We start from the raw sequence: 21886 nt of genomic DNA, 5'->3' as shown, positions 1-21886 counted from the left end.
TGTGCAGTGTTCATGGGCTTTCTTGTGACCACTGGAAGTGAGAACATTAGCCCACATGCCAACTTCCTATGGGATGGGGCTCAGGCAAGCACCAAGCATATCACAAGCTGCCCTGCATAGAGTGAGAAGGGGAAAAGGGAGGAGCTTGACTCGGGGACTCATTTCATTCTTGGCTCTGCTTTGATGCCCCTGATAGCCCTCTTCCCTCTCTCCCTTCTGGCTTCTATCTAATGTGGCCTTGGCTTAGCCTCAGGAGCTAAGAACAAGGGATACCTTTGTTCCTGAGCAAAATGTTCCGAAAGTTGGAGTTTTCCTACACACACACACACACACACACCCCTAACCTGAGTTACCCCTAGTTGAGACAAACACACACTGTAAGGAACAATTATTAGCTGTGATGGTAAGATTGCTTTCCTGGGAGGAAAAGCCAGGCATCATAGCAGTAGGTGGTTACTATTTGGGCACAGTGAAAGGAGTCTGGGCCAAGAGAGCAGGAAAGGTAAAGTGGCCATTCCTCTGGGCCTGGAGCAGGGAAACCAAGGCCTTTGGCTCCATGAACGGGGTATCTGTTCCTGGGGCTGGAGCTGGGGGTTTGCTGAAGGGCTGGTGCCTGCAGCTCTTGGTGCTACAATGAAGGAAAAGGGGGTGGTTAACCAGTTGGCAATCCAGGTTTGTAAATAGGGTTCCACAAGCTGTGAAACAGTTTGCTCTGTCCCTTCTTCAGGGAGGGGTGAAGGACAGGACCTGTCTGGTTGTCTGGAGTGGCCAGAGAAGCCATTGAGGTTTGGCTAGCAGCTCTATGACCCACCAAAGCTGGGGCCCTGGCCTTGGCCAGCAGCCTGCATGTCCAGCAATCCATGCTCTGTGAAAGAGCTTACAGAACTAGCCTTAGAGGAGCGAAGACCAGGAAGAAACAAATCACAGCCTAAATCTAACATGGATAGAGGTGCTAGAAGGAGCAACAACAACAAAAAAACACACCAAAAGAATCAAAAGAAGGTAACAGAGCGGGAAGGGGGGCGGGAGGGGCGGTAAAAGGAAAGGCCCAGAGTCTTAGAATGTGAGAAGCCATGCCTGGCCATCATTGTTCAGTGGTTGAGCGTTAACCTATGAACCAGGAAGTCACAGTTTGATTACCAGTCAGGGCACATGCCTATGTTGCTAGTTCGATCCCCACTTAGGGGCATGCAGGAGGCAGCTGATAATTGATTCTCCTGCATCATTGACATTTCTCTCTCCCTCTCCCATCCTCTCTGAAATCAATAAAAAATATATTTTATAAAAGGATATGATAAGCCAGCTATGGGGTGTCTGTGGGTACAAAAGAGATGTTCTAAGGGAACTACAGTTGAGATGTTGAGAAAAGGAAAAATCTGGGAAAGTCTGGACATGGAAAAGGAGAAGCTGAGAGGCAGAAGCCTAGAGGAAGGGTTTAGTTCACCATTAGTAGCTGCTTGGGGCTGAAATGGGGCTTGGGTCAATCTTTAGAGAGAAGACTCTCTAGGTAGAGTCCTTAGGAGGGTCTCCTTAAGGTAAGGGGACAGGATGGGGTGTGACCTGAACCCCAACAGGAGATGGGCTCTTTTCAGCCTCTGTAACAATACATTGATATTACGTTTCAACCCCAGAACAACCACTCGAGGAATCACTATTGTTCTCATTCCCAGATGAAAAAAGCAAACCTTAGGATTGTTAAGTCACTAATGCAAGACCACATCACCTACTATTCACTCGAGGGAGTCAGACTCCAAACCTGTCTGTTCTAGGAGCGCACTCCGGACACATTCTCACCCTTATCTTCTTCCACTGCCTGCCTTTCCAGTCCGCCTTATTTGGCTGCTGCAGGGGGTCAAGTGGGGCCCTGGGTCTCTGGTCCCCCAATTAGTTACCCGATACCAGGGCGCTATGCCCACCCCTTCCTACTAGCAGAGCCTGAAAAGGCGCAGGACCAGGGCGCTTTGCTGAAGGGGCAGGAGACAGAGAAGTCCGTGTGTGATTTAGGGTGAAACTGGGCCAAGTCCTGGGGGCTGCGGGTCCACGACTTCAGCACCATGGAGAGCGCGAGTGGGCGGGGCCGGGGCGGGGCCGGGAGGGGCCGGGCGCACAAGACCCCCCAGCAGAGCCGGGGGCGCGCGGCGGCGGCGGCGCTCCCGCCAGTCCGGAGAGCGGGGTGGTGTCCCCCGGAACCGCGCTCTGCCCCGCGCAGGTGTCGGGCCGCAAGGGTCCAGCCCGAGCCCCGCCGCCGCCGCCGCCGCTGCGGCCTCTCGCCGCGCCCCCTCCTCCTTCCTCTCCGCTGCCTCCGCCGCCGCCGCCGCCGCCTCCGCGCCGTGCGCCGCCCGGATGGCCAGGGCTGCGCCGGGGAATGGCGGAGCGCGAGAGCGGCGGCCCGAGCGGGGGGGCCGCGACCCCGTCTGCCGCCTCCCCATTCCTGGGGCTCCACATCGCGTCGCCGCCCAATTTCAGGTGAGAATCCCTGGCCTCTGCGCCCCGCCCTTCCGCCGAGACTGATCTGCCCCGACTCACCACCCGCCACCCCACCCCGCTCCGCCCCCAGCGCACACACACACACCCCGGAGCTCCGGGAAGGAGAGGGCGGCCTGGGGATGGGGTCACTTCCCCGGAAAGAGCTCCCAGAACCCCCTCAGCCTCAAGTCCAGACTTATAGCCGCTGCCTCCGTGGTGCAGCCAGCTCCCTCCGCCATTCCAGGTCCGAGGCTAGAGATTCTGAGCTGAAATCGGAGGAGGGGGCGCGGAGGTTGCCTTCTCCCCCACTTTGTGGCCTGGGATCTGGTTGAGATCTCAGAGGAGGCGGGTAGGCTTGCATGTGTCCAGTCCGAAGCCTGCCTGCCATACAGATGGGAGCAGACTGGGTGTCCCGCGGGACCAGTTTCTTGAGGCAACGGAACACCTTGGTGCTGGAAGGAGGGAGTCGTAGGCCCCTCCCCCAGCCCTGCCTGGCCAGGGCCCTCTGTGGATGTGGACAAGCACCGCCTTTGACAGGTGTGTGCAGGTGCAGAAGGCTCAGTCTTAGCCCAGAGATCCTGGGCCCAGCTGCGGAAGGGGGAGCCTGGGATGGTGGCCCAGTACAGCCAGGGGCATTGGGGGAAGGGGATCCCGCTGAAGTAATTACCCAGGATCCTGATCTGTGCTCCCCGTCATCCCACTTCCTGCCCCCTCTCTGGCGTTAGGCAGTTGGAGGTGGATTTCAGAGAAGTGGACAGTGAGTGTTGTGGGGAAGGGCTGATGTGCCTTCCCCATAATCCTGGCCTTCGTTGTAGAGGAGGATGAGGAGGTATCACTGCTCCAGAGTCTAGGAGGAGAAGGAGGCCTAGACATAGCCCATTTTTCCATCTGATGAGCTGATGCCTTTCCCTCCCCTGGGGCTCCCACCCCAGCCAGGCCCCAGCTGGGCTCTGGCGCCAGCCCCTTTTCCGACCAGGGACTTGCTGGCTGCCTGGCCCTCAGGTGGGCAGGGACCCTTGTGGGTTTCTAATGGCATCATCAGGACTGGAAACCTCCCCTGAGGCCCTGAGCTGAGCAAGGGGGGACCAGCGGGAGGGGACCAGATATAGGAGGCCAGGCCTAAGGGCTCGAGGAGTGAGTGCCTCAGGGTAACAACAAGGCTGAGGTCTGAGACTGACTCCACCTGGCAGGACACATGCTGCCTCTGGACAAGCACTACCCTCCTACCTGAAGGCCCACCTGCCGTGAGTGGGAATAAGAGGGCTTAGGGGGACCTGGGTTCAAATCCTAGCTCCACCTCTTTCTTGCGGCAACACCTGGGCAGGTGTTTGTCCTCCTTGAGCCAGTGCTTAACATGTCAGGCCTTCCTTCGTACTAGCAGGCACTTAGATAGCTCCTTTCTGTTCAGACAGTTTCCCAGTGCCAGCTGTTTAGCTCTCATAGCCACCCTGGGCGTGTGGATCCATCTACCCATTCCCTACACGAGAAGGCTGAGATTCAGGGAGGCAGGAGGCTTGCCCAAGGACTCCGAGGAAGTCAGAGCCTGAGGCTGAACTGGATCCAGGTCTGTGGGTTCAATCCACTCTACCTCCAGGCTCGCCTCTGGCCCGGAGCACAGCTGTGCCTCCCCTCAGCTGCCTCCTGGTCCCCAGGTGACAGCGCTGTCCATCGCTCCCTGCCCCTGCAGGCAGGTGATCATGGACACTGTAGGGAGAAGAGTGACAAGGTGGATGCCAGCCAGGGAGTGTGTCCAGTCCCAGTCAAGTTGGGCAAGGGTGGCGGCACGTCAAGGCGGGGGCATGGGCCGGCCCTCCAGGACACTATGGCCTGGCCGTGGAGATGAATCAGAGCTTGTCGGAATAATCAGAGCTGTGTCCCCAGCTCCATGTGGCCTGCCCTGTTGGCTCCAGCAGTCCCTGCCGCAGTGTCCCTTCCCTTAGCCTCGCTCGGGTTAACCCTGGATGGTTACTGCTCTCTGGGGGATCTTTGGGGAGTCGTGGATCCAGCTGGTCTGGGTTTGAGTCCTAGCTTAGCCTTCTTACCTGTGTGCCTCGAGGCAGGGCACCTAACCCTCTGAGCCTCGGCTTCTGCTCCCCGGTGTCGGCTTTGGTGTCTGCACAGGGCCATCCTAAGACTTGGATGAGAGAACACATGTTGATAGTTTCAAGTACTGTGGAGAGCTGCAGTCTCTCAGAGCTGTTCTTGCTATTATTATTATTATTATTATTATTATTATTATCTGGTGTGTGCACATGTGCCCCCAACATCGCTGTCAGCTTCCAGAAGGCATAAGGAGTCAGTGCCTAACCTTTGATTCACCCAATGCCCAGCACAGAGCAGGTGCTCAATGATGCTTTATTGGTTTCTTACTTGATTAAGGATAAAGTTGGGCTGATACCGGTTTGGCTTAGTGGATAGAGTGTCGGTCTGCGGACTGAAAGGTCCCGGGTTCCATTCTGGTCAAGGGCATGTACATTGGTTGCGGGCACATCCCCAGTAGGGGGTGTGCAGGAGACAGCTGGTTGATGTTTCTCTCTCATCGATGTTTTTTAGCTCTCTATCCCTCTCTCTTCCTCTGTAAAAAATCAATAAAATATTATTAAAAAAAAAAAAAAAAAGGATAAAGTTGCTGACACCTGCAAGGCACTCCTTTGCGCTCCTTTGCCTGGGCACCATTCTGAGCACTCTGCACAAGAGCACTCCCACCCGAGCCACACGTTATCCCCACTTTGCAATGGAAGACACTGAGGCATACAGAAGTGGGGTAACACCTGGCTGACGTGGCTCAGTGGTTGAGTGTTGACCTATGAACCGGGAGGTCACAGTTTGATTCCCAGTCAGGGCATATGCCTGGGTTGTGGGCTGGATCCCCAGTGTGGGGTGTGCAGGAGGCAGCCGATCAGTGATTCTCTCTCATCGTTGATATTCCTATCTCTCTCTCCCTCTCCTTTCCTCTCTGAAATCAATATACACACACACACACACACACACACACACACACATATATATACACACACACACACACACACACACACACACATATATATATATATATATATATATATAATTTTTTTTTTTTATTTTTTATTTTTTTGAAGTGGGGTAAGTGGCAGAGCTGGGGTTTAAACCAGACAGTCTGATTTGAGAGCCACCCTGAAGAGAGAGCTCCCTGGAGTGTTGATAGAAAGTTGGTGGGGGGAGGAGCGGTCAGCATGCTGTAGACCCGGAAGGGTGGAGAGTTCATTGCAGTTGGTGTAATTAAACATGTGGGGTCTCTTCTGAGTATAAATTCTCCAACCAGTTACTAGTAGCTGCCTGTGAACATGAGGTAGGAGGAGGGATTTGTACTTACTGTACATGCTGCTGTGTTATTTCACTTCTTATTTTTACAAAAAAGATCATAACCTATTTTTACAACAAATTGTGTAACTTACACAATAATTTTAAAATGAAAGAGATACCTGTCCATAACAGGCATATTTCGTATTATTGCACTTCACAAATATTGTGTGTTTTGTTTGTTTTTTACAAATTGGGGGGAAAAACCCCCAGCAGCAAAAAGATTATGACCTTCTGAAGGCTGAAATGATGGTTAGCATTTTTAGCAATATGGTCTTTTTCATTAAGTTATATACATTGGTGTGTGTTTTTTAGACATAACGCTATTGCACACTTAATAGACTACATTATAGAGTAAGCATAACTTTTTAAAATATATTTTTAAAAGATGCTTGGAAAGTGAAGTGAGCAGCCTGCCCTGGGTTTATAGGATGAAAGATGTTAGAGATCAGCTCATCCAACCAACTCCTCCCCTCTGACCTCGGAGGAGACAGGAGCTGAGTGGCTTCCCGAGAACACACAGCGAGTTAGTGGCAGAGCTGGGACAGTGGCCTCCTGACTCCTTGGATGGTGGGGCTCTTACCCCAACACAGTGGCTCAGGGATGAGAGGAGGCCACCGGAAGGTGCAGGGGGCTCCTTACTTATCTCTTCACAAGGGGATACACTTGGCTGGTGCTTGGTTCACTCAACATATATTCACCCTTTGCCAGGCTCCCCAGAGAGTCCCTCCGGAGGCAGGCATGGCCTGGTCGTCATGCAGGCGGTGGTGTCAGACAGATGGACAAGGCCTTCCTAGACAGGCTGTTAGGGGTGGATGGCTAAGGTGAGGGGCCTGGGGGTCAGCAGGTCAGGATAGGGTCCTCTCAGCTCAGGTCTTGTGAGCATCACCCAAGAGGAGGAGGGGTGAAAAGAGAGGGGATAGCCTGGGCCCAAGACCAGAGAGAGTAGGTAGGGTGTCTGCCATCCAGGCTGGCACAAGTGTGGAAAGCAGGGAATGCAGAACTCGAAGGCCATGGCCGAAACCGGTTTGGCTCAGTGGATAGAGCGTCGGCCTGCAGACTGAAAGGTCCCGGGTTCAATTCCTGTCAAGGCCATGTACCTTGGTTGCAGGCACATCCCCAGTAGGGGGCGTGCAAGAGGCAGCTGATCCATGATTCTCTCATTGATGTTTCTAACTCTCTACTCTGTATCTCTCTCCCTTCCTCTCTGTGAAAAATCAATAAAATATATTTATATTTTAAAAAAAAAAAAAGGAGCTTGAAGGCCATGGAGGGACCTGGCTTGTTCACTGACAAGGAGTGGGAACAGCAGGGAACAGTTCCATGTGAGGGGAAGATCGTCCCAGCTGCTGGGTGGAGAGTGGACGGGGAAGCAGGGCACTGCTGGCCATCCCGCCAGCGAGGAAAGATGGGAGAGGGTGTGAGGAAGGTGTGGAGGGATCTGGTGTGAGGAGTGAGGAGAGGCAGAGGTCCTGGTTGTTTCTGAGCGCCTCGGGGATGTGGTGCCCAAAGGGAAAGGTTTGGCGAGCAGGGAGGTGAAATTGTTATTAGACCCGCTGCATTCTAGGTCAGTGGTCATTAGGGGATGGAGGATTCAGGTAGGCAGCTGGTTTGGGGTTTGGGTCTGGGTCCGGAGAGGATTGGGCTGAGCCCAGAGACCGTGGGAGTCTCATCTTAGTGGGAGAGGTGGCCACCGATGCTCAGAGAGGACATCGCTACCCAGGCCCCAGAGCACCTCACCACCACGTTCCTGCTCATGTTGCTTCCTGCGTGTGATCCATCGCAGGAAACCATAGGGCACGTGCTCTGACTTTTTGCTCACCATATTGATTGCCTTTTTCCACAATAATACACAGGCTTCATAATGTTCACCCAAAAGGCTCCGTAATGCTCCTTCCACTGGGTGGGCATGGTTTAACCAGCCCTGGTGCTGGTTATTGTTGTTGTTTCCTGTAGTTTGCTGGTAAGAGGAATACAATGCTGGGTATGAGGTTTTCCACACGTGGGGTTGTCTTCTCAGGGGAGTTTCCCAAAAGTCAGATTCCAGCCGAAGCCGGTTTGGCTTAGTGGATAGAGCGTCGGTCTGCGGACTGAAAGGTCCCAGGTTCGATTCTGGTCAAGGGTATGTACATTGGTTGCGGGTACATCCCCAGTGGGGGATGTGCAAGAAGCAGCTGATCGATGTTTCTCTCTCATCAATGTTTCTGACTCTCTATCTCTCTCCCTTCCTCTCTGTAAAATATCAATAAAATATATTTTTTTAAAAAGTCAGACCCAGGGTCCTTGCTGCGTAAGGGCACCAAGGAGTTTAATCAAATCAGACATAGGGTAACCGCAAGTAGGGGTTGTTGCTTGGGTTTGGTTTCTTGGGTTGGGTTCAGTTTCCACTGGAGATGACCTCATGTGGACGTGGTTGGGAAGGGAATTCCAGATCAGAGGAACAAGCCCAGCCCCACCTGTGTCCACCCAGAGCTGGGGGCGGGTGGAGAGAAGGTTCTGAGGGTGCAGCTGGGCCTCGCTCGCCCCCACCGCGCCGGTTCAGCCAGTCCTGCCTTCTCAGAGGCCTACACATCCTACCCCGACTCTGATGTGGGTGGGCATGCGGGAAATTGAGTTGAAAGGAGAACTGACTTAGAGATTTCTAAGGGGAAAAATCTAGAAAGACCTGGGGACTCCAGAGGTTCATTCACTCGGCACCATTTATTAAGTACCGGTTAGGCACCACACATGGTTCATCAAGAGAGACATGATCCCACCCTGTGGACCAACCGCCTCTAAGGGGAGCCCACCGGAGTCTATAGAACCCGGAGTCTATATATATATATATATATATATATATATATATATATATATATATATATATATATATGAAGTTATAGTGACCGGGAATACCCAGCAGGAGGGACTGAGAGGACAGTAGCAGGGCTGTTTGGCTGGGTCATGGAGGTCAGAGAAGACGTTGTTGAGGGAGCCAGTGGGCCAGGAGTCTAGAGCTGGGAGTTGGAGACATGGCGTACGGGAGGGGTTGGGTGATCTAGGCTACAGGGGAGAGCAGGCCACTGCTGAGCCTTCAGGCCCCTGGTGAGAATTGTGGCCCCTTTGCCTAAGGACAGGGGAAGCTATTCAAGGATCCTGAGCTGGGGAGGGGTGACAAGACTACATTTGCCCTTCAGATGTTGGTTTGGGTTGCCCAGGGGAGACTGGCCTGTAGGGGAGTTAGAGGGGAATGAGCAGCCCATCCACAGGTGTCCTGAGAATGGCTGTGAGCCACGGCACTCAGAAGGCAGAGGGAGGCTGGGCCCTGGGACCACCCATGCTCTCTGTCCAGAGAGGGGCCCATGCGTGGGGCACCATGGCCAGGACCCAAGGCCACTCGGCTGGCAGCATCCTCACCTCGCTCCAGCAGAGCCACGAGCAGGAAGACAAGAATGGCCTCCAGAAAGCCCAATGCCTGGCTTAGCTTTGACCTTGCTCAGCTAGAGCCTCAGCACTTCACCATGTAGCTCGTACTTTGCATACGGTTCTAACTCGGCCTGCTAGTGGGTCAAAACAGCAAGCTAGAAAGGGCTGGGGCTGCGGCGGGGGAAAAGAGGATAACAGTGTGGTGTGACTGACTGCACACGGCAAGGGAAAAGGCCATGAAATAAACATCAGAACACAAAAGGCATGTTCATGTCAGAACTCGGCTCCGGAGGGTGGGAGTGTGGAGAATGGCATGTGCAGAATGCGGGAAGGAGCCAGCTGGGTCAGAAGGCAGGACCTGGCCCTGGACTAGGGTAAGGTCAACGCAAAGAGCGGGGCTCAAGTATAAAGACAGATCCCAGGTCTGGGCAATCTCGAGAGACCAAACTCATGACACAGAGCCACCAAGGTCAATATGGATGAGACCTCGGGGAATGTCTCATGCTGTGTGGCTGAGCGAAGGGACGCCGCTGAGTCTCCAGGCCTAGAGGCCAGGGATGGAGACCTGCAGGGGGCGTTTGGTTCAGCTTGAGGCCGGCTCCTGGGGCTCAGGGCTCAGGTTTCCATGGGGATGGTGGATAGTGGGATCCAGAGGAAACCTCCTTCTTCCCTTCCTCTGCTCGCTCCTCCCCTCCATCTTTTCTTTCCCCCTTCCTGCCCACAGTGGCCTTCCTTGAGCCTGGAGGAAGCCAGGGTCTATTTAGCTTTCCCTCCACAAAGGGCTTCCTGAATGACGCGGGGCCTGGGAGAGCAGGAGAAAAGGCTAGGGCCAGGGTGGGTGAGGATGGGGGTGGAAATGGATGGCTTGCAAAGGGGGCTCCTAGACCAGTCCATCCTTGATCTTTGGTCCTAGCACTGCAATTCACAAACACTCGGCTCTGTGAATCCTCGCCAGCACCCTGGAGGTGGGTGGGCAGGTGTGGGCGGCCCCATTGACCTACAACACCTTATGTCTGAGCCTAGAGTCCCCATCTGGAAAACGGGCAAAATAAACCCTCTCCCAAGGTTGTAGTGAGGACTGGGGGAGAGGCAGGGCACAGCTGGCTTCTGCTCGGGAGATGGAGCTACTGCTCCTCATCAGTGGAGCCGGGATTTGATCTCCAAGCCTGATAAGGGTGACAGTTCTACCATCCCGCCTGGCTTATGAGAGAAAAGAAAGATAGGGAGCTCCTTTAACCCTCCTGATGGAGCTGGGGATCAAGCGCAGGTGCTCTTGATCCCCAGGTCACCTCTGTTTTCTCCTCTGTAAAGGAGGAAACAGCCGAAACTGGTTTGGCTCAGCGGTAGAGCGTAGGTCTGCGGACTGAAAGGTCCCAGGTTCAATTCCGGTCAAGGGCATGTACATTGGTTGCGGGCACATCCCCAGTAGGGGGTGTGCAAGAGGCAGCTGGTCGATGTTTCTCTCTCATCGGCGTTTCTAGCTATCTATCTCTCTCCCTTCCTCTCTGTAAGAAAAAAATAAATAAATAAATAAATAAATAAGTAAATATATAAAATATTTTTCTAAAAAAAAGAGGAGGAAACAGCTGTCCCTGCCCGGTCCCGGAAGTGGGAATATCAGCGGCCTGAGGGTGCGGAGATGAGCTGGGGAGCAAGCTAAGGAAGTCATTGACATGCATCTAGCAGGCTTGTGCCTAGTGTATGCAGGAGGACTCAGGGGCATGTAGTCATCACCTGCTGGGACTGAGGGGGATGTGAGCTCCACCCACCTTTGGAGCAAACTGGAGTGTCTGAGGGCAGACACTCCACCCCACTGTCTTGAGCCCACACACCTACCACAGGCAAGAGGATGAGACCAGTGAGTGTGGCCAGGAGGGCTGTAAGGCACTAGCAGGGGGAGGGGGGAAGCAGGGGCTTTCTGAGGAGCGGCTTACTGAGTCTTCTCCCAGCAAACGCAGGTGAGAGCCTGCCATGTGTTCCATTCAAGCTCTACCTTAGACCCTGGGGAGGCAGCCGCAGGGGGCACAGAGGAGCTGGAGACCTAGATGCCAGGCCACGGAGTCGGCTGCCAGCAGGGCCCCTGGGTGGAGGGCAGAGGGTGGTGTTTCAGGCAGCTTGGCCAGACAGTGGTAGGTGGGGTGGAGTGGTGCAGGCTTGGGGAGACTGATGCGGGCAGACCAGTGGGGGGTCTGCAGAGGCAGGAGCTGGACCAGGGCTGGGCAGTCAGGGAGAGGAGTAGATGAATGCAGAGGTCACCAGCAGAGCGGGAAGAATCTGAGGGCATCTCAGGGTTTCCTGATGACTGGCCGAGTCCCAGGGGCGCCTTCTCGCCCGGGTATTGTATATTAATTGTTTATTTAGTGCCAGCCACCTGGGTTTCAGGGCCAGCATCACCACCCTGTGCTGGCCAGCCTGGATGGACAGAGCTGCTCTGGCTTGTAGGCTGCACAGTTCTTCCCAGCCTACTGCCACTCCCACACCTTCCCTACCCTCGGGCCTCAGATTAGAGAAGGCCCCCTCAACCTGGTCCCAGTTCCTCTCCCCTTCCCTCCAGGGGCCTTCCAGCTTCTGCTTATGTCACTCTGTTCATTACCTCCCAGGCCACCCTCCCACACAGGGTCTGCCCTCTCCCTGGCTGTGGAGCCTTCGTGCCCATAGGCACTCCCTGGGTGCTGGAAGGACAGAGCCTTAGTCAGGGGCAGGGTTCTCTGCTGCACTCAGTAGGAGACAGAGCTGCCGGGTCAGCCCTGTCTGTGTACCGCCTGGGCCTACAGAAACCTCTCTGATGTGGTGTGGGGCTGAGCATGTAGCTGTGGGCCATCCATTCACGGAGCATTTCCGAGGACCCCACCCCCACCCCCATCTGGTCATCAGGCGCCCTGAGTGTGGCGCTGGCCCTTTAAAGCAGATCAGGGGCTGGCGTTTGGGGGTAAACCGCCCAGATTTCTGTGATCTGCTTACAAGCCTGGGCCAGGGAGGGGGGCCGCTCCAGCCCCCCTGGCAGGGGCATTGGAAGGGCAGGTGGAGCGGGTAGCGTTGATTGCAGTAACCTGATCCCTCGGGGAGGCGGCAGCGACAGCGGCATTGGGCATCGGCATCGCAGGGGGAGGAAGCTGCCTGCAGCTGAGGGCTGGGCCTGGGAGAGCTGGGCTGGGGCCTGGGTCTGCGGGCCGCTGTCTCGTCTCCCGGCCCATGTATTTTTAATGAGCTCTCCAGGCTTCTGCAGCGGGCAGCATGCGGAAAGGCAGGCCCAGGCCTGTGGCCCCAGCCCTGCCCTGAGCCCTGGCCCCCCAACCCTTCTGGGCATGAGAGGGCGGTCCTGGGGCCCCGAAGCCCCCTGGCCGGGCAGGGCTCTCCATGCAGCTCTTCCTGAAGATGGATTCAAGCCCAGACAATGACAGCTGGTTGGAGGATCAGTGGGAGCACTGGTAGGGGAGTGGGGGCTCGGGGGAGGGGGAGGTTTGGGGGTGGGGGGCAGCTCCGTGGAGCTCTGAGTCTCTGCTTGGGGCTGACTGAGGTGAGAGGCAGAGGGCTTGGGCCTCCGAGGCTCCCCTGGGGGCTGGGCCACCACCTCTCCCGGGTGACCTTGGACTGTGGGTCTCTCTCTCTAAGTCTCAGTCTCTTGGTCTTATTTGGGAAAAGGCTCAGAATTGTTCCCAACTTTCCCCACAGAATTCTCCAAAACGTCCCACTCACACCAAAAACCTGGTGGAGCCTAGGGCTGGGGCAGGTGGGTAAGCAGAGAGAGGGGGCACGGGGCTGGCCTGGGGCAGAGGGTTCTAGCGCAGCCAGCTGGGGTCCTGGTGCTGGGGTGCACTGCCTCCTGAGCTCAGCACCCCTCCAGCCCCAGTTCCTTGACTCCGTCTGGGTAGCCCGTTCAGGGTCCATATCTGGGCAAAGCGATTTTGTGGTTGAAGAGAGGAGACCAGGAACATAGACTGGCGACCTCGTCTGTCCTGGAATGGGTGGCAGCGACCCACAGGGACTCCAGGTCTCCCTTCCTCGCTCTGTGACTCAAGCGGCATGCAGCTTCCCGGCTGGGGGAATGGCGCATCTGCTGGGGCTGGGGAGTGGCCTCTGCCAGCGCCGGGGGTTCTGTTGCTGCAGGGATTGGGCAGGGAGCCCCTGACTCCAGGCAAGCATCCCTTGGAGTCTCTTCTCAGCCCTTCGCATTTTCCGTGGGTGAACTTGGCCTTGGCACCTGCCTTGACCCTGGGAGGCATTTCTCTGGCAGAGCTGAGGCTCTGAGCAGCTGGGCCTTCCAGGCACTGCTTCTGGTTTGGCAGCAGGATGGACAGCTCCCAGCCGGCAGGAGCAGGGGTAACCCGGAGTCTCCCCTTCCACTGCCACCCCAGGAAGACTGCCTTTTGGCATGAGCCCCAAACCCTTTCCCTGCCTGGTGGTTACCCCTTGCATTGGCACAGGAGGACTCCAAGTCCTGTCCTCCGGAGACTGTGATCTGCCTCCGAGGGGCTGCCGCCTGGAGGATGTACCGGGGAGACATCAGAGGGCTGAGCGGTCCCCCTGGGTTGTAACTCCGGCTTCCTGTCCCCCCACCAGGCTCACCCATGATATCAGCCTGGAGGAGTTTGAGGATGAAGACCTCTCCGAGATCACCGATGAGTGCGGCATTAGTCTGCAGTGCAAAGACGCCCTGTCCTTACGGGTAAGGGTGGGCACCCAGGAGCCCAAGTGGGGTGGCAGGATGGGTAGGGACAGGGTGGAGGGCACCCCCACATCTACTAAGAGGCTTTCAGGGTCTCCATGGCACCCTCATTCATGAAACAGCATACAGGAAGCATCCAGTACAACGCTTGGCACATCTTGGGCCTCCATCCGAATTTTTGTTCTCTTTTTGGCCGGGAGTTAAGGCAGGAGGTAGCTCCTTCACGTGCCCACACCAAGGGAGAGGGCAGGAGGTCTTGCGGTCTAGGACAGTAACAGTTAGGGCCTTAGTTAGGGGAACGCTCAGAAAGACCCTAAACCCCGTGGGGAGTGGCCTTGGCAGAGGGCCTGAGGCAGAGCAGGGTGGAGTCAGGGCTCCGCAGTGCTCCGGGGCAGGAGGATGGAGCCACGCGCTCCCTCTGCTGCCCTTGCGCCAAACCACACCCCGTGGCCTCGCAGACCCTCAAGGCCCATTTGGAGGGTTAACCCAGCATTGCTTGTCATGAACAGATGGCTCACTCTGTCCCTAAAGTTCTGAATCCCACCAGGAGGTCCTCAGCGTCTGGGGCACCTGGATCAAATGGAGATCTCCTGTATCTTTTCAGAATCGAGAGAAGGAACCACTAGTCAGGAAATGGAAGGCAAAGCATGGGGCAGAGTCCAGAGCTTCTCTCCGCCCCCAGGAGGGTGGCTGGCCAAGCAGACATGGTGCTAGGAGAGTGGTCAGCAAAGGAGAGTTGGGATGGGGTTCCTATCTCTGGGTTGACCTCCTATTTTCCCAAGAGATTCTGTAAGCCTGCCAGGAAAGAAGAAACCAAGTGGGTGGGGGGGGATAACCTTCAAGTACCTGTACCCCAACCCTCCACCCTCTGGCCAGGCTGGGAAGGGCTGGAGGCAGAGGTCACTTATTCTGGCAGGGCTTGGGGAATGGTCCTAAGGCCCTTACATAGTTTCTCTAAGGTCATACACCTATTCTCTTCCCGAAATGCCTACTCTGCCAATGTGCACAGGCAGAGCCTTGCAGAGGGTGGTCCTGCAACCAGCGAGGGCCCTAAGTTATACCCCGAGGAGCCTGAGAAAGCTCCAAAGGGCTTTCACACCTCTCTGGGAATCTGGGAGGCAGTTTAACTGGTGAGGGAACTGAAGGGTTAGGAAACCTGTCCAAGGTGCCAGGGAGTTAGTGGAAGAGCTGGAACTAGAATAGGACTCGGAACTCTCAAGGTTAGACTGGCCTGAGGGAGAATCTCAGGTTGGAGGGGCCAAGACCTGTGGACAGGAGGGTGGGGTGTGCCAGTGCCTGGGCAGGTGCCCGCAGGCGCCCCTCCCTTTCAGCATCCCTCTTCCAGCCGCGCTCAGATCCTCGGGTCTGCACTGCGGCCCTTCCGTAAAATCCCTTGCCTGAGACTCTTTTCCCAATTTCCCTCACTGCCCGCTCCAAATACTAACCCCTTCCCCATCCCTTATGCGGCACGAACTCCTAGGCGACCCTTCCTCCCCATGGCAACAGCGGTGACCTCACTCTGGGCTCCGCTTACTAGCCGGGTGAGGTCACGGGGCTGTTGCCAAGGGAACGGGAGGGTGCGAAGAGTCCGGAAGCGGGGGACCGCGGGGAAGGGAGAGGTGTGGGCTGTCAAAGGCTGCGGCTGGAGTGGGGGGGATGTGAGGGGGGGGAAGCGGCCTCCAGCATCCTGGCGGGTGGCGGGAGGGCGCGGCCCCCTCCCCCTGAGCTCCGGCCCCGCTCCCTCTCCCCCCTCTTCGCGGCCGCGGAATGGACTCGCCCGGGAGGGGGCGGGGCACGACGGCCTCGGCCACGCCCCCGCCCGGCCTGGCCACGCCCCCTGACACCCCTCCGTCTGCGCCGGGAAGCCCCCGCGTGCCGGGCTGCTGTCGGGGGGCGGCGGCTGCGCGGGGAGCCGGCTGCAGGCCGAGATGCTGCAGATGGACCTGATCGACGCGGCGGGGGACACTCCCGGCGCCGAGGACGACGAGGAGGAGGACGAGGAGGAGCGCGCGGCGCGGCGTCCGGGAGCGGGGCCCCCCGAAGCCGAGCCTCGCCAGGAGCCGGCGCCCCGCGGCCAGGGCCAGGGCCAGGGCCAGGGCCAGGGCCAGGGCCAGGGCGGCGGGGACACGTACCGACCCAAGCGGCCCACCACGCTCAACCTCTTTCCGCAGGTGCCGCGGTCTCAGGTGAGGCGCGGGCGGCGCGGGGCGGGGCTGAAGGGGCGGCTCCCGGGGTCGGCTCCGGGAGGTGGGCGCGCGGGGAGGTGCTGAGCAGGAACTTGCGGGTCTGGTGTGAGACCTTCCAAGGCTTCCCAGGGGGGCAGGTCCCTGGGGAAGTGGTCTTGGGGGCAGGTAAGATCATTCCAGGGGGAGGAGGCGTTAAGGCCTCGAGCAGCGCTCGGATCTGAGCAAGGAGAGAAGAGGAGCGGGGCATTAAGAGAAGTGGGCTTGAGGGTTTGCCAGGGTTTGGGGCTTGGGGCCTCAGGCTGTGGCAGGGTTTCCTGCTTAGGGTATGGGGTTCCTGGTAAGGTGGACAGGAAGCAGGGCCTGGAGAAAGGGGCATAGGAAGTGGCCGGTGTGGTGGGAGGCCATGAGAAACTGTAAGAGTTGGGGATGGGGAGCTCAGAGGCAGCTGGGAATTCCCAGAAGGCAGGAGGAGAAATGGGAGGTGGAGCGGCTCGGCTGAGTGGGGGGCCTCGGGCCCCTGGGCTGGGGGGCTGGATGCCAAGGAGGCTTGAATAGGGTGGGGGAGAGTGGCTGTGGCCCTTTGTCTCCCAGGCCCAGTGAGGAGGGGTGAGGAGGAGCTCTGGGAGGTGGGCTGTTGGTGGAGAGTGCAGGGGCTGCTGGGAGAGGATCGGTTCCTTTCCCAGGATCCTCAGGGGTGGATTTGGCAGCCAAATTCATGAATGTGAGGGCCTGTGAGGATGTTCCCAGGGAAGGGGGCCTGAGGTGTGCGGAGGGAGCCGTGCATGCAGGCCTTGTGGAGGGGGCTCCTGGGGCAGAGACTGTGGCACGGGCAGCCCAGCAGATCCAGCAGGAAGGGCCCCTGACAGCCACATCTGTCATCCCTCAGTCATGTGCTCCTGGGGGGCTGATGGAACCGTGTTGTGGATTCATCATTTGGATGATTCATCCCCAGTCCCCAGGCCAGCTGCTGGGAGACCCTTCCTCGTGCCCTTTTCAGGCTCTGCAGCCGCCTCTGCCCCTTCCCTAGGCCAAAGCGTCCTGAGCTTCAGGGCACTTGGGTTGGACGTGAAAGTCTTCATGTTACCTAATCCCCAGTGTCTGGAACTGGGGGTCTGACTCTGTGCCCAGATGGCTCCTGCTTCTCTCCCTCCTCCTCCCCCACTCACCAGCACACATGTCGGCCATCACCTCTTTTGTGGAGGCTGATAACAGCATGGCCAGCTTCCTGAGCCAGGAGGAAGGGCTGGCTAGAGCCAGGAGGCCTGGCTGGGCGGACTGGGACTCGCCGCCCGTCCTGCCTACTCCAGAGAGGGTTTGGGGTGAGGCCCTGGACAAGTAGTGGGGGTAGGGTACAGCAAATGGCCTAGGGATGGCCTGATGGGGGCAGGGCCAGGGCCTTCTGTGCCGGGCACTGCTGACTGCTTCTGTCACAAGGGCCTTTTGTTTCCTGCACAGGACACGCTGAATAATAATTCTCTGGGCAAGAAGCACAGTTGGCAGGATCGGGTGTCTCGATCATCCTCACCCCTGAAGACAGGTAAGTCAGTACCCTTCCCCTTACCTGGATCCCTACCTGCCCTCACCCAGTCCCCATGCAGAGAGCAAACCCAACCGTCTCCAGCTTGTGAGTAGAGGTAAACTGCTTATGCCACAGCTGTGAGTGGGCCCATCTGAGGTCAACTGTGGCCCGAGTAGAGGGCTGGCTCCTGCATAACATGCTGAGTAGAAGTGCTGAGTGTGGGGAGCAGGTAGCCCTGGAACCAAGGGTGAGGGCACCTGCCTTCAGCTCCAACCTGCCTGCTCTGCAGGGGAGCAGACGCCTACACACGAACACATCTGCCTGAGCGATGAGCTGCCACCCCAGAGCAGCCCCGCCCCCACCGCAGACCGAGGCACCTCCACTGACAGCCCCTGCCGCCGCAGTGCTGCCACCCAGATGGCGCCTCCCAGTGTCCCTCAGGCGGCCCCACCCGGTGGCCGGGGCCACTCGCATCGAGACCGCATCCACTACCAGGCAGACGTGAGGCTGGAGGCCACTGAGGAGATCTACCTGACACCGGTGCAGAGGCCCCCCGACCCTGCAGAGCCCACCTCTGCCTTCTTGCCGCCGGCTGAGAGCCGGATGTCGGTCAGCTCCGATCCAGACCCCGCTGCCTACCCCTCAACAGCGGGGCGGCCGCACCCCTCCATCAGCGAGGAGGACGAGGGCTTCGACTGCTTGTCCTCCCCGGAGCGGGCTGAGCCACTGGGCGGAGGGTGGCGGGGGAGCCTGGGGGAGCCGCCGCCGCCCCCACGGGCCTCCCTGAGCTCGGACACCAGCGCGCTGTCCTACGACTCGGTCAAGTACACGCTGGTGGTGGACGAGCACGCACAGCTGGAGCTGGTGAGCCTGCGGCCGTGCTTCGGAGACTACAGCGACGAGAGCGACTCGGCCACCGTCTACGACAACTGCGCCTCTGCCTCCTCGCCCTACGAGTCGGCCATCGGGGAGGAGTATGAGGAGGCGCCGCGGCCGAGGCCCTCTGCCTGCCTCTCGGAGGACTCCACGCCCGACGAGCCCGACGTCCACTTCTCCAAGAAGTTCCTCAACGTCTTCATGAGCGGCCGCTCGCGCTCCTCCAGTGAGTCTGCAGCAGGGGCCGTGGGGGGACCTGGGTGGGAAGAGCTGAAACGGGGGTGCTCCTGGGAGGAGGCCTCAGGCCCATCCAGTTCAAGGCATAAGCACTGGGAGTTCTCTACCTGCCCCTCAAAACTGAACCAGAGCTGGGACCTTCCCCCTCCAGCCAGTGCCCTTCACCCACAGGTGCGGAGTCCTTTGGGCTCTTCTCTTGTGTCATCAACGGGGAGGAGCAGGAGCAGACCCATCGGGCCATCTTCAGGTAAGAGCACAGAGCTGGGCTGGCCCAGCAGTCCCGGGCCACCCCTCCCTGCCTCTGCCACCATCGCATGGCCTAAACCCAACCCGCCACCGGCATTCATCCGCCCTCCCAGCCCCAGGGGACAGTGTCTGTCCTCTCGGAAGTATGAGCAGGGTGCTGGAGCCCATGTTCTCGGTGCCCTGTGGCCTTTGCTGCCAGAACGCAGGCGTAAGCACCCGATCTGCACGGGACCAGAGCCCAGGAGGGCGCCCCGCACCTGATACCTGACCCCACAGCAAACCCACAGCCTCCCTTCCCTCCACATGCAAGTGCTTGCTTCCCATCGCCTCTCACGTTATCAGTTGCTCCGGTCACTTCCTCCCATGGTCGACGCATATCTGATTGCCTTTGGTCTCCCCTAGGAGCTAGCACTGACAGCTCTCAGACGCTTTTGCAAAATTTGTTTATTGAACTAATGATGCCAGTGCAGCTCCCAACCCGGAGCAGGGTGGGGTGAGATGGAAGGCCTGGCTGCAGAGGCCGGTGGTGGAGTCCTCACGTGCCTTCTTTGGGAACAGGTTTGTGCCTCGCCATGAAGATGAACTTGAGCTGGAAGTGGACGACCCCCTACTGGTGGAGCTCCAGGCCGAGGACTACTGGTACGAGGCCTACAACATGCGCACGGGGGCCCGGGGCATCTTTCCCGCCTACTACGCCATCGAGGTCACCAAGGAGCCTGAACAGATGGCAGGTAGTGTTCCTCTCCCCCTGCCTGGTGCCACGGGCCACATCCCGCCTGCCCCGACTTGCTGCGGGGGAACCTGTGCCCAGCTCTCAGCACCGGGGGAGGGGGGGGAGGCAAGCAGAGGGGACCTTGGGTCAGGTTCACAATTGATTGACGTGAGCCCAGCCAGCGTGGGGCATACGTGGATTGTGGCACCCTCTGCTGGCTCTGCCACGCCTCACTTTCATGCTTGATTTCCAGCCCTGACCAAAAACAGCGACTGGGTGGACCAGTTTCGGGTGAAGTTCCTAGGCTCCGTCCAGGTGCCCTACCACAAGGGCAATGACGTCCTCTGTGCCGCTATGCAAAAGGTAGCTGCTTCCTGCCCCCCACCCCCCCGAAGCGGGCGCCCCCCCCCCCAGCCCAGTCCCCGTCCTCTCCTGGGAGAGGGACCCCCCAGGCCTGATGCTCCTGTCCCTCACCACAGATCGCCACCACCCGCCGGCTCACCGTGCACTTTAACCCGCCCTCCAGCTGCGTCCTAGAGATCAGCGTGAGGGGCGTGAAGATCGGCGTCAAGGCTGATGACTCCCAGGAGGCCAAGGTGACCCCCACGGCCCCTTCCCCATCCCGGCTCTCCCTCCTCTGCCCCCTGCAGGCTGATGACCACCCTCTTCTACTCTTCCTCCTGCAGGGGAACAAATGTAGCCACTTTTTCCAGTTAAAAAACATCTCTTTCTGTGGATACCATCCAAAGAACAACAAGTAAGTGGGGAGGAGCAGAGGCGGAGGTGTGGGCTGGGTCTGGGGCCATCGTGGCAGGACAAGGGGCCACGAATGTGCCTGGAGGAGTCTGAGCCCTCGTCCTGCCCAGACAGACTGCTGTCCTCCCACAGGTACTTTGGGTTTATCACTAAGCACCCCGCTGACCACCGGTTTGCCTGCCATGTCTTTGTGTCTGAAGAATCCACCAAAGTCTTGGCGGAATCTGTGGGGTACGTACGTGTGTGTCCCGCCAAGCGCCGGGCCCACCAGCCAGCCCAGGCCCAAGCCCTCAAGCACAGTCCTCATGCTCAGCCTCACCCCCCGCCCCCCGCCCCCCCGGCTCTGCACACTGCCTCCAGGTCACAGTGCAGGGACCTTGGGAGAGGCCTTGAGGAGTAGCTTCCAAGCATTTTAGCCGTTAGGCCCTTTCGCCAATTGCAGTCTCATTTAGGAAACACAGTTTGTAGAGAACAGGGCCGAGCAGCCAGGGGCCTGGGGCCACCCGGGGACCCTGAGGCTCCGATTTGAGAACCTGGGGTAGGCTCCTGTTCCTCCCAGCCAGCGTGTGTCTCCTGCCTCCTAGGAGGGCGTTCCAGCAGTTCTACAAGCAGTTTGTGGAGTACACGTGCCCCACGGAAGACATCTACCTGGAGTAGCAGCGCTGCCTGCCCCCTGCATCCCCGGAGCCTCAGGCCAGTGCCCGGACAGCTGGCTGCTGACAGGACGTGGCACTGCTGGAGGAGGGGCACCCGCCGCCACCACAGGGTGGGGGAGTGGAGGCCGTCGGCCGAGGGTGGGAGGGTGGGGGTTACGGGGAGAGGCAAATGCAGTTTATTGTAATATAAGGGGTTAGATTTATCTATGGAGGACAGAGCTGGCTGCCCGGGGATTGGGTGGGGGCAGGGCTGGTCAGGCGTGTGGCCAGGAAGGATGTCCAACCATGAGCAGAGGGTTCTGTCCCATCCTGGGCCACGCTTCCCCTGCCAGGGCCTCTGGCTCTCTTCTGCCTTGATGAAGTCCATGCCACCTGCAAGTGCCCACCCTACCCCCAACTCCCAACCCCAACCAAAGGCCCTGAGCTCAGGCTGAGACCGGCACCTCCTAAGGACTTTCCGGTAAGGAAACGGCAGCGGGTGGAGGTGCATCCCTGTCCCCAGCTCTGTCACTTGTGTGGCCTCTGGCTGGCTCCACCTCCAACCTCGCTGGCATGCTGGCCCCCGCGGTTGTGGGGCCCCTCAAGGAAGGAGAGAGCCGCAGCAGGGCCCCACTCTGGCAGGAAAAGGCGGCTTCCCCCTGGCCCGGGCCAGCCCGGCCTCTTGGCTGCTTTGGCTGTAGCCCCATCTTGGTCCTGTCACCCTGGCCACAACTATTAAAGTGCCATTTCCTGTCTGGACTGCAGTGGGTGTATCTACTTGGACCCTACCTGCCCATGCTCAGCTCATTCCCAACCAGGAATGCCCAAGGCTTTGCTGCACAGAAT

At 58.3% G+C, this 21886-nt stretch overlaps 1 protein-coding gene across 4 annotated transcripts; it reads left to right on the top strand.

The window, feature by feature from the left end:
* Positions 1 to 2237: 2237 nt before the first annotated feature.
* Positions 2238 to 21799, top strand: MAPK8IP1 (mitogen-activated protein kinase 8 interacting protein 1). 4 transcript variants are annotated; one of them, XM_084894692.1, is made up of 12 exons: positions 2247 to 2466; positions 13768 to 13873; positions 15739 to 16059; positions 17515 to 17596; positions 17868 to 18680; positions 18863 to 18938; positions 19496 to 19668; positions 19903 to 20012; positions 20129 to 20245; positions 20336 to 20406; positions 20538 to 20636; positions 20990 to 21799. In XM_084894692.1, exons 1-12 carry the CDS (start codon positions 2366 to 2368, stop codon positions 21060 to 21062), a joined length of 2142 nt encoding a protein of 713 aa, XP_084750818.1. In that variant the 5' UTR covers positions 2247 to 2365; the 3' UTR covers positions 21063 to 21799. The 4 variants fall into 4 exon arrangements, with proteins under 4 accessions (XP_084750816.1, XP_084750818.1, XP_084750817.1 ...); XM_084894693.1 differs by lacking the exon at positions 2247 to 2466 and adding an exon at positions 12426 to 12635; XM_084894690.1 differs by having other exon boundaries at positions 2238 to 2466; positions 20129 to 20406.
* The last annotated feature ends 87 nt before the right edge of the window (positions 21800 to 21886 follow it).

This window comes from Pipistrellus hanaki (genome assembly GCF_964339955.1).
Source record: "Pipistrellus hanaki genome assembly, chromosome: 9".
NCBI lineage: Eukaryota > Metazoa > Chordata > Mammalia > Chiroptera > Vespertilionidae > Pipistrellus > Pipistrellus hanaki.
Note: the sequence above shows the minus strand (reverse complement) of the source record. Positions and strands in the feature narration are given on the sequence as shown.